General features: G+C 49.9%; 1 protein-coding gene and 1 long non-coding RNA gene across 2 annotated transcripts in view; one reads left to right on the forward strand and one right to left on the reverse strand.

Annotated features, from left to right (window-relative positions):
- Positions 1–5,086, reverse strand: part of LOC135376894 (uncharacterized) — an 8,137-nt gene extending 3,051 nt beyond the window's left edge. Inside the window, exon 1 of the long non-coding RNA XR_010417894.1 lies at positions 4,294–5,086. This is a non-coding gene — a long non-coding RNA (uncharacterized LOC135376894). The remainder of the gene's footprint in view (positions 1–4,293) is intronic.
- A 1,935-nt stretch (positions 5,087–7,021) lies between these two features.
- Positions 7,022–12,500, forward strand: part of LOC135376895 (uncharacterized) — a 7,898-nt gene continuing 2,419 nt past the window's right edge. The window contains exon 1 of the mRNA XM_064609338.1: positions 7,022–8,580. Coding sequence (XP_064465408.1) covers positions 7,107–8,580 — 1,474 coding nt within the window. The 5' untranslated portion in view covers positions 7,022–7,106. The remainder of the gene's footprint in view (positions 8,581–12,500) is intronic.

Raw genomic sequence — 12,500 nt, forward strand, 5'->3', positions numbered from 1 at the left:
GGTTAGGCAAAAAGAAACTGTATTTAAGAAACAACCAAAGGTTAAGAATTTTACAAAACATGCGACCAGAAACCCAGGACACGCCCCAGGGCACAAGACACGGTAGCCCACCCCGCGCACAGCCCCCAGACCGCAGCGACGCCCAGACGCCCCCGCCCGGACCAGAGACCACACGGACCACCCCCGCAGCCAACAACCACTACCAAAAAAAAAAAAAAAACACAAAGTACCTGGGTAAAAACCCAAAAGTGGCACACGTGGCACCAAATGTACAGACACTCGCTCCCAGGTGGCGCACCATCCCACCAAAGTACGGTAACCCGTTACGGTTCAGCACCAACCTAACGCATAGGTGGTATCGGCCAAAATGCAACACCTGGAGCACCCCTAAGGGGCTCCTCCATCCCTGGCCGAGCCACCTCCAGGGGAAGAGGGGCAGGGGTCATAAACGGCCCCACGCTACCAACATTCAATCGGCCAGTTCAGGATGACGAGGCCCTCTCACAGCCGAAACCGGACCCCCACCCCCTCATGAGGACAGGTCGGCTGAGGCCATGGCCACGACGCTACCACCAATCACCAACCCTGGGAGCAGGAAGTAATAAAAAAAAAAAAGAAACCTTACTGAGTATTTGCATAACGAACAATATCCCTTAGGGTATCAAGTACCCCAGTTCTTGATAGTAGAAAAGAGAGGTTGTCAGCCGACAGAGGAACGCCCAGCGCCGCCCCCAGCCCGGCCCTGAGCACCCGAGTCCCACCACAATCGAGCACATAATGCGCGGCGTCCGCCACCAGCGCCCCACACCCACAGGACCCATCATCCCTGATGTTTCTACTTTTTAAATATGCCGGAAACCCACCATGTCCAGAGAAGAGTTGAGTTAGAAAATAGTCGGGCGCCACCCTCTCACCACAGCGCACACTATAAAGCCATCTCCTAATCCAATGGTCATAACCAGACCAGCGTTCCTCCCAAACCCTCCAGACATGTTCCCTAATGACATTCCGTACCCAGGTCTTCGACCCACCAGGGTCCCAGGTCACCGGACCATCCCGCGCCAAATTTGCTAATTTATCCGCAAAGTCATTACCAGTAACCCCAGTATGGGAATGAATAAAATTAAATCTAATCCGAACACCTCCCAAACGAATACCTTTAATAACATGTTTTAAATGAACAATCTTTGCGTTACCGTGCACTGGGTTGTGCAAGGCCTGGAGCAATGACAGACTGTCAGTGTAAACCGAGACCTCCCCAACTATACCCGACTCCGCTAGGTACCCAAGACCGAAATGCATAGCCGCGAGCTCTGCCTCAAACACACTAGCCTCACACGGGAGCCCAACTTGACCTGTGTGTATAATCTTATGCCCCTTAAAGAGACAGAACCCCGCACCAACACCCCCAGCGGCCTTGGATCCATCCGTAAACAATGTATAGCCCGAGTACACCACATTTGTAGGCCTAGAAAACTTTACCACGACCCAGTCGACCGGATGCACGCGCCACACCGGGTAAGGATAGTCAATCCCAGCACACTCAATCCGTCGCTCCCCCACCACAACATCCTGCCTTGCTTGCCAAACACGAAAAAAAAGGACTTCCTCAAGAGCCTTGAGGTCAATGGGAAGGACATGACAGAGAGCCGGCAACGCCCTATTCGGCACTGTGTTGTAGCCCTTACACGCCTTCAGGAGGGGAACGCGCTGGATGGAAGTCAACCGATCCATCATCTCACTGTGTTCAGAATCCTTATACCAAGCGCCCACCCCGTAAAGAATGACGCGCTCGATACATCTTCGATAAAGCTCCATGAACACTGTAAAGCTCTTCAGATTGTTATTTCGAGCCAGCCTGGAGAGCGCCAGAGTCAGCCTCACCACCTTATCCTTAACCTCCACTAAATGAGGCAGGAACGAGAGTTTGTCATCAATGACAACACCCAATACTTTTATCTGACGAGTGAATCTGACCCTGGCCCCCCCATGGCAAGCACCGGTGGCCTCCCTACGTACTTATTTCCTTTGGCCACCACCAAACCCCTTGTCTTTACCGTGTTGAAACTGACTCCATTCAGCGCGCTCCACTCCAACAGCCTATCCAAAACACATTGGGCACTACCCTCAACACGCCTCCGAGATGACCCTTTCACAATTATGTTCACATCGTCTGCATAAATAAACACTAACACACCCTCCCCCAACGGCAACTCGAAAACGCTATTGGCTACAATATTCCATACTAAAGGGCTAAGTGGGGAGCCCTGCGGGCATCCCACCACACCATCCACAGAAGCCGATCCCCCCCTGACAGGGACAAAGTAACTGCGGTTCACCAAAAATCCCAAAACGGTACGGACCAGATTCTCTGGACATCCTGTCTGCAACAACGCAGCCAGCACAACCGTGGGTAAGACCCCAGAAAACGCATTTGAAATATCTAGGGACAGGAGAACCACACACTCATCCGTCTTTCGAACTGCCCTAAGCACTTGTACCATGTGTGATAGCGCTAACGTGCATGATTTCCCGTGAACAAAACCAAACTGATATGGTGAAAAAAAATCACATTGAGCTAAATAAAAATCTAATCTACCAAATAATAACCGTTCATAAATTTTTGCCATGATGGAAGGCACACTAATCGGTCGAAAGTCGCCACATTCAGCACGCGCGCCGGTATGCTTCCGGATTAATGTTACTTTACCAACCTTCCAAATATTAGGGAAGTACCCTCTCACGTAACATAAACTCATAAGCCAACTTACAAACCCGCCATGCGCAGCCTGAAGTGTCTGTACCACCTCTATGTCAACTTCATCAAGACCGACTGCACAATTCTTGTTCAATTTTGAGACGGCATGTTCAAACTCTACCTCCGTAAACCCAGGGTCAGGGTCCCTCCCGGCATTATATCCCACCGGAACATGACCCCCACCAATAGCGCACGCCGTCCTATACTTCCCAAACAAGTGTTGAAGAATAACCTGACAACTCTCGGCATGGGTACTGGTCTCCATTCCATCCGGTCTACGCACCGGTGGGATAACGGCCCTACCTGCCTGTTTACCCGTAACCAACTTATAGGGGTCACCAAATGGGTTTGAAACAGAAATATTTTGTATTATGGTGTCCCAAAATTGTTCTTTAGCCTTTATAATCATGTTTTTATATTGTTTAAAATAACTGTAATAGATACTCTTATATTTATCCCTATCCTCATCCCTAGCTTTCTGAAATCTCCTACGTGCAGCCCTTACTCTGTTCCTAAAACTGGTCAAATCATCAGTCCACCAACCCACCAGCCTCTTTCTACGAACAAAGGTACGTAACTCCCTAGTCCTGTAAACGTGCAATCGGTGGTGCAAAACAACAACAAGGGCCTCCAGGTCTCCATCGTCCACTATTCTGCCCTTTCTGACAAGAGGGAACCAGGTGTCCTCCCGGATGCTACGGAGCATCCTCTCCCGTCCCCTTCGGGTAAGTCTACGTGGGGCAACCACCCCGCCAGCGAAAACAGTAAAGGTGATGTAACGATGATCCGAGCAGGTGGGGAAGTCGCCGACCTCCCAACCGGAAACCAAATGGCTGTGTCTCTCCGAGACTAACGTCAGATCTACCCAGGAGTCCCCCATACTTCCATGAAAAGTAGAGAGGGAGCTTCCAACATTCACCACAGCCAGATCGCTCCCCATCAGAAGATCCACGACCGCCTCCCCCCTATCATCACAACCAGTACCCCCCCATAAATTACATTTAGCGTTAAAGTCACCCACTACAATTACCATATTGCTACCGTACCCACCCATAACATTAACTATCTCTGTCAATACCTCCTCAATCCTAACCGATGGACTAATGTAAACATTAATCAATAAAAATTCCCGGGAAGCTGAAGATAGGGCAACCGCCACCAAGGTCTCCGACACCCTTACAGGGAAAACATCATACTCCCCCGCATCCACCAGAGTAGCAACCCTGGCCCCCTCCTCAGAGCAAACGACCTGCATCCCAGTGAAATTACCAAACAGCCTCCCACCTAGCAGGTAGGGTTCCTGCCAACAGTGGACGTGGACACCCTTCTCACCCCCAAAAGCTAACGCCGCCTCTGTGGCCGCCCGTCCGCGCCCTAGATTAATTTGTAAAAAATTAATTATTAAAAAATAAAAACTAATAAAGTTAACTAATCCGAATTACTCCATTTCACCCTCCTCGCCTGCCTCTCCATCTCCCACCGATACTGCGGACAGTGTATGGTGTTAAAAGTGTGGCCAACATCAAAGGACCTACCTCCCACAGCGACCGCCTGCTGGCACGCCCTGCACACATCCTGGCCCCTTTCTGCATTACGACACTCCCTCGCCAGGTGCCCCAGCTCGCCACAGCGCAAACACCTTCTCTTCCTCTGCTGGCAGGTCCGGGTACTGTGATCGTAAGAAAGGCAGTAAGTGCATGCGCGTACCAAGATAGCTTCCTCCACAACACATGTAGACCAACCCATGTACAGTGTACCCATGCTCAGCAGCGTGCAAGCAACCTCCGGCGTGACCTCAATAATATAACCTATCCTCCCGGCATTTTTAAATTGTCTAATAATCTTAAAATCATCCTGCTGGATGGACATATCATTCTTACAGTTAATAATAGCCAAGAGGACATCCTCGGTAACCCTTGGCTCGACCCCCCTCAGCCTCAACCTAGGGTTGAACCTTCGGGGGAACGAAGCCCTGAGAACCGAGGACATCCTCTCATCACCCTCGATGGTACCAGCCACCTTTTCTAAACCCTGTTTGTATTTAGACCTAATTAACACTCCCCCTTTTCTTATTGCAGACATAGTCGCATCCGGAATCCCAAACTCCTCTGGTCTTATCTTTTCTCGCAGAAGCTCCTTAATCTGATCCGTCGTGGCATCCGCCCTAGGGTGGACAAAGAGAACCTCACCACGCTCCTTCACTTCCCTGTTCTGTATCGGTACCTGCCTGGCCGCAGCCACAGCATAAGACGCAGGAGGTGCACTGGTATCCTTACCACTTATATGAATTTTATCCTTGGCCTCCTCCAATAACGATTCCGCCCTGACCACCCGATCATGCAACACCCCTACGCTAACCTCCAACTCAACGTTGGTACGCCTAAGGTCTTCAATAGTCTCCTTAGCATCATAGAACAGGGTTGCATTTAAACTCTTCCCCTCATCCGCTGCACCAAGCTGTTCCCGCAGCTCTCCTATGACTTTGTTCAACCGTCTGACCTCCTCAAACGCTTCTTCCTTTGTCCGTTCAAGATCCAATATCCTTGTCTGTAACTCAATGTTTCTAATCTGGAAGTCCCCGGTGATCTTTTCATATTCTAACCATATCGCTGCCAGCCCGGTGCGTTTATCCCTTGTCAAGGAAGCCTCGTAATTTAAATAACCGGATCTCAACTCCTGCAACCTACCTAACAGGGCACCTCTGTCTTCCATCCCCTCCGAGCCCCCAGAATCACGCCCAATAGACACCGGCAACCTTTCAAAACCTTGGCCCTGTCTCCTCTCCACTTTAAACCCTTTACTCCTCCTCCCCTCCTCCTCCCGGGTTACAATATCATCTCCATCACCGGCATTCAAACTCTCCCTAGAGGCACGTAAAGTTGGAGCAGGGCGGTTCAAAGGCCCATCCTTATCATCATTTTCCTCACAGAGAGCAACAGGGCCACGGCCATGGGCACCCGGGGGTGTACGAACCAACCCACTTGTCCTGAACGGATCCGTGTCAGTCATCCCAACAAAAACTCAAGACCAGAGAAACACACCAAAAGAATCAACAACACACAAGGACAAACACAAACTATCGTTTAAAAAAAAAAAAAAATTCACGCAGGAATCGAACCACTCCCACAGCGGGACTACACTGAGCACTAAACACCGTAATACAGCACTTCTGGGTTACAATTCCAAACCGGCCGCACCACCACCCTACAAATTATTATCCCGAGGTATTCTACAGTCCGATTCCGTACCCAACTAAAAAAAAAAAAAAAAAACGCACAGGAATCGAACTTCTCCTACAAGGGGGGTTGTACTAAGCGGCCAACGACGTTGCACTAAGCGGCCGTAGTTTCAGGCATACTAGAATGCAATTTCCGAGCAAAATACACCTCAAACCCTACATTTTTTTTTACTGGGGTGTTCTACAAACCCAAATGAACGTTTCACTCAAAAACCGCACTCCCGGGGGCCGTCTAAATGCCAAAACAGTCCTACCTGCACTACTACGCCGTTAGGGCTACGGGGTCGCGGTGGCCGGCTGTTTTTCAAATTTTCACGCCAGAAAGTCCATTCTTGATGGAAATTTCAACGTCCACAGCGTCGGGGGTCCTCAAAAATCCCACGGTGATCTGTAAATAATAGAAAACAAAAGACAATTACATCATGCCAAACTTTTGGCGGGAGCTCTCCAAAACACGTTCTACCACTTCGCCGGCCGTGATTTACAGATCACCGTGGGATTTTTGAGGACCCCCGACGCTGTGGACGTTGAAATTTCCATCACGAATGGACTTTCTGGCGTGAAAATTTGAAAAACAGCCGGCCACCGCGACCCCGTAGCCCTAACGGCGTAGTATTGCAGGTAGGACTGTTTTGGCATTTAGACGGCCCCCGGGAGTGCGGTTTTTGAGTGAAACGTTCATTTGGGTTTGTAGAACACCCCAGTAAAAAAAAATGTAGGGTTTGAGGTGTATTTTGCTCGGAAATTGCATTCTAGTATGCCTGAAACTACGGCCGCTTAGTGCAACGTCGTTGGCCGCTTAGTACAACCCCCCTTGTAGGAGAAGTTCGATTCCTGTGCGGGTTTTTTTTTTTTTTTTTTTTTTAGTTGGGTACGGAATCGGACTGTAGAATACCTCGGGATAATAATTTGTAGGGTGGTGGTGCGGCCGGTTTGGAATTGTAACCCAGAAGTGCTGTATTACGGTGTTTAGTGCTCAGTGTAGTCCCGCTGTGGGAGTGGTTCGATTCCTGCGTGAATTTTTTTTTTTTTTTAAACGATAGTTTGTGTTTGTCCTTGTGTGTTGTTGATTCTTTTGGTGTGTTTCTCTGGTCTTGAGTTTTTGTTGGGATGACTGACACGGATCCGTTCAGGACAAGTGGGTTGGTTCGTACACCCCCGGGTGCCCATGGCCGTGGCCCTGTTGCTCTCTGTGAGGAAAATGATGATAAGGATGGGCCTTTGAACCGCCCTGCTCCAACTTTACGTGCCTCTAGGGAGAGTTTGAATGCCGGTGATGGAGATGATATTGTAACCCGGGAGGAGGAGGGGAGGAGGAGTAAAGGGTTTAAAGTGGAGAGGAGACAGGGCCAAGGTTTTGAAAGGTTGCCGGTGTCTATTGGGCGTGATTCTGGGGGCTCGGAGGGGATGGAAGACAGAGGTGCCCTGTTAGGTAGGTTGCAGGAGTTGAGATCCGGTTATTTAAATTACGAGGCTTCCTTGACAAGGGATAAACGCACCGGGCTGGCAGCGATATGGTTAGAATATGAAAAGATCACCGGGGACTTCCAGATTAGAAACATTGAGTTACAGACAAGGATATTGGATCTTGAACGGACAAAGGAAGAAGCGTTTGAGGAGGTCAGACGGTTGAACAAAGTCATAGGAGAGCTGCGGGAACAGCTTGGTGCAGCGGATGAGGGGAAGAGTTTAAATGCAACCCTGTTCTATGATGCTAAGGAGACTATTGAAGACCTTAGGCGTACCAACGTTGAGTTGGAGGTTAGGGTAGGGGTGTTGCATGATCGGGTGGTCAGGGCGGAATCGTTATTGGAGGAGGCCAAGGATAAAATTCATATAAGTGGTAAGGATACCAGTGCACCTCCTGCGTCTTATGCTGTGGCTGCGGCCAGGCAGGTACCGATACAGAACAGGGAAGTGAAGGAGCGTGGTGAGGTTCTCTTTGTCCACCCTAGGGCGGATGCCACGACGGATCAGATTAAGGAGCTTCTGCGAGAAAAGATAAGACCAGAGGAGTTTGGGATTCCGGATGCGACTATGTCTGCAATAAGAAAAGGGGGAGTGTTAATTAGGTCTAAATACAAACAGGGTTTAGAAAAGGTGGCTGGTACCATCGAGGGTGATGAGAGGATGTCCTCGGTTCTCAGGGCTTCGTTCCCCCGAAGGTTCAACCCTAGGTTGAGGCTGAGGGGGGTCGAGCCAAGGGTTACCGAGGATGTCCTCTTGGCTATTATTAACTGTAAGAATGATATGTCCATCCAGCAGGATGATTTTAAGATTATTAGACAATTTAAAAATGCCGGGAGGATAGGTTATATTATTGAGGTCACGCCGGAGGTTGCTTGCACGCTGCTGAGCATGGGTACACTGTACATGGGTTGGTCTACATGTGTTGTGGAGGAAGCTATCTTGGTACGCGCATGCACTTACTGCCTTTCTTACGATCACAGTACCCGGACCTGCCAGCAGAGGAAGAGAAGGTGTTTGCGCTGTGGCGAGCTGGGGCACCTGGCGAGGGAGTGTCGTAATGCAGAAAGGGGCCAGGATGTGTGCAGGGCGTGCCAGCAGGCGGTCGCTGTGGGAGGTAGGTCCTTTGATGTTGGCCACACTTTTAACACCATACACTGTCCGCAGTATCGGTGGGAGATGGAGAGGCAGGCGAGGAGGGTGAAATGGAGTAATTCGGATTAGTTAACTTTATTAGTTTTTATTTTTTAATAATTAATTTTTTACAAATTAATCTAGGGCGCGGACGGGCGGCCACAGAGGCGGCGTTAGCTTTTGGGGGTGAGAAGGGTGTCCACGTCCACTGTTGGCAGGAACCCTACCTGCTAGGTGGGAGGCTGTTTGGTAATTTCACTGGGATGCAGGTCGTTTGCTCTGAGGAGGGGGCCAGGGTTGCTACTCTGGTGGATGCGGGGGAGTATGATGTTTTCCCTGTAAGGGTGTCGGAGACCTTGGTGGCGGTTGCCCTATCTTCAGCTTCCCGGGAATTTTTATTGATTAATGTTTACATTAGTCCATCGGTTAGGATTGAGGAGGTATTGACAGAGATAGTTAATGTTATGGGTGGGTACGGTAGCAATATGGTAATTGTAGTGGGTGACTTTAACGCTAAATGTAATTTATGGGGGGGTACTGGTTGTGATGATAGGGGGGAGGCGGTCGTGGATCTTCTGATGGGGAGCGATCTGGCTGTGGTGAATGTTGGAAGCTCCCTCTCTACTTTTCATGGAAGTATGGGGGACTCCTGGGTAGATCTGACGTTAGTCTCGGAGAGACACAGCCATTTGGTTTCCGGTTGGGAGGTCGGCGACTTCCCCACCTGCTCGGATCATCGTTACATCACCTTTACTGTTTTCGCTGGCGGGGTGGTTGCCCCACGTAGACTTACCCGAAGGGGACGGGAGAGGATGCTCCGTAGCATCCGGGAGGACACCTGGTTCCCTCTTGTCAGAAAGGGCAGAATAGTGGACGATGGAGACCTGGAGGCCCTTGTTGTTGTTTTGCACCACCGATTGCACGTTTACAGGACTAGGGAGTTACGTACCTTTGTTCGTAGAAAGAGGCTGGTGGGTTGGTGGACTGATGATTTGACCAGTTTTAGGAACAGAGTAAGGGCTGCACGTAGGAGATTTCAGAAAGCTAGGGATGAGGATAGGGATAAATATAAGAGTATCTATTACAGTTATTTTAAACAATATAAAAACATGATTATAAAGGCTAAAGAACAATTTTGGGACACCATAATACAAAATATTTCTGTTTCAAACCCATTTGGTGACCCCTATAAGTTGGTTACGGGTAAACAGGCAGGTAGGGCCGTTATCCCACCGGTGCGTAGACCGGATGGAATGGAGACCAGTACCCATGCCGAGAGTTGTCAGGTTATTCTTCAACACTTGTTTGGGAAGTATAGGACGGCGTGCGCTATTGGTGGGGGTCATGTTCCGGTGAGATATAATGCCGGGAGGGACCCTGACCCTGGGTTTACAGAGGTAGAGTTTGAACATGCCGTCTCAAAATTGAACAAGAATTCTGCAGTCGGTCTTGATGAAGTTGATATAGAGGTGGTACAGACACTTCAGGCTGCGCATGGCGGGTTTGTAAGTTGGCTTATGAGTTTATGTTACGTGAGAGGGTACTTCCCTAATATTTGGAAGGTTGGTAAAGTAACATTAATCCGGAAGCATACCGGCGCGCGTGCTGAATGTGGCGACTTTCGACCGATTAGTGTGCCTTCCATCATGGCAAAAATTTATGAACGGTTATTATTTGGTAGATTAGATTTTTATTTAGCTCAATGTGATTTTTTTTCACCATATCAGTTTGGTTTTGTTCACGGGAAATCATGCACGTTAGCGCTATCACACATGGTACAAGTGCTTAGGGCAGTTCGAAAGACGGATGAGTGTGCGGTTCTCCTGTCCCTAGATATTTCAAATGCGTTTTCTGGGGTCTTACCCACGGTTGTGCGGGCTGCGTTGTTGCAGACAGGATGTCCAGAGAATCTGGTCCGTACCGTTTTGGGATTTTTGGTGAACCGCAGTTACTTTGTCCCTGTCAGGGGGGGATCGGCTTCTGTGGATGGTGTGGTGGGATGCCCGCAGGGCTCCCCACTTAGCCCTTTAGTATGGAATATTGTAGCCAATAGCGTTTTCGAGTTGCCGTTGGGGGAGGGTGTGTTAGTGTTTATTTATGCAGACGATGTGAACATAATTGTGAAAGGGTCATCTCGGAGGCGTGTTGAGGGTAGTGCCCAATGTGTTTTGGATAGGCTGTTGGAGTGGAGCGCGCTGAATGGAGTCAGTTTCAACACGGTAAAGACAAGGGGTTTGGTGGTGGCCAAAGGAAATAAGTACGTAGGGAGGCCACCGGTGCTCGCCATGGGGGGGCCAGGGTCAGATTCACTCGTCAGATAAAAGTATTGGGTGTTGTCATTGATGACAAACTCTCGTTCCTGCCTCATTTAGTGGAGGTTAAGGATAAGGTGGTGAGGCTGACTCTGGCGCTCTCCAGGCTGGCTCGAAATAACAATCTGAAGAGCTTTACAGTGTTCATGGAGCTTTATCGAAGATGTATCGAGCGCGTCATTCTTTATGGGGTGGGCGCTTGGTATAAGGATTCTGAACACAGTGAGATGATGGATCGGTTGACTTCCATCCAGCGCGTTCCCCTCCTGAAGGCGTGTAAGGGCTACAACACAGTGCCGAATAGGGCGTTGCCGGCTCTCTGTCATGTCCTTCCCATTGACCTCAAGGCTCTTGAGGAAGTCCTTTTTTTTCGTGTTTGGCAAGCAAGGCAGGATGTTGTGGTGGGGGAGCGACGGATTGAGTGTGCTGGGATCGACTATCCTTACCCGGTGTGGCGCGTGCATCCGGTCGACTGGGTCGTGGTAAAGTTTTCTAGGCCTAGAAATGTGGTGTACTCGGGCTATACATTGTTTACGGATGGATCCAAGGCCGCTGGGGGTGTTGGTGCGGGGTTCTGTCTCTTTAAGGGGCATAAGATTATACACACAGGTCAAGTTGGGCTCCCGTGTGAGGCTAGTGTGTTTGAGGCAGAGCTCGCGGCTATGCATTTCGGTCTTGGGTACCTAGCGGAGTCGGGTATAGTTGGGGAGGTCTCGGTTTACACTGACAGTCTGTCATTGCTCCAGGCCTTGCACAACCCAGTGCACGGTAACGCGAAGATTGTTCATTTAAAACATGTTATTAAAGGTATTCGTTTGGGAGGTGTTCGGATTAGATTTAATTTTATTCATTCCCATACTGGGGTTACTGGTAATGACTTTGCGGATAAATTAGCAAATTTGGCGCGGGATGGTCCGGTGACCTGGGACCCTGGTGGGTCGAAGACCTGGGTACGGAATGTCATTAGGGAACATGTCTGGAGGGTTTGGGAGGAACGCTGGTCAGGTTATGACCATTGGATTAGGAGATGGCTTTATAGTGTGCGCTGTGGTGAGAGGGTGGCGCCCGACTATTTTCTAACTCAACTCTTCTCTGGACATGGTGGGTTTCCGGCATATTTAAAAAGTAGAAACATCAGGGATGATGGGTCCTGTGGGTGTGGGGCGCTGGTGGCGGACGCCGCGCATTATGTGCTCGATTGTGGTGGAACTCGGGTGCTCAGGGCCGGGCTGGGGGCGGCGCTGGGCGTGCCTCTGTCGGCTGACAACCTCTCTTTTCTACTATCAAGAACTGGGGTACTTGATACCCTAAGGGATATCGTTCGTTATGCAAATACTCAGTAAGGTTTCTTTTTTTTTTTTTCTTTATTACTTCCTGCTCCCAGGGTTGGTGATTGGTGGTAGCGTCGTGGCCATGGCCTCAGCCGACCTGTCCTCATGAGGGGGTGGGGGTCCGGTTTCGGCTGCGAGAGGGCCTCGTCATCCTGAACTGGCCAATTGAATCGTTGGTAGCGTGGGGCTGTTTATGACCCCTGCCCCTCTTCCCCTGGAGCTGGCTCGGCCAGGGATGGAGGAGCCCCTTAGGGGTGCTC

This window comes from Ornithodoros turicata, unplaced genomic scaffold (genome assembly GCF_037126465.1).
Source record: "Ornithodoros turicata isolate Travis unplaced genomic scaffold, ASM3712646v1 ctg00001357.1, whole genome shotgun sequence".
Taxonomy (NCBI): Eukaryota; Metazoa; Arthropoda; class Arachnida; order Ixodida; family Argasidae; genus Ornithodoros; species Ornithodoros turicata.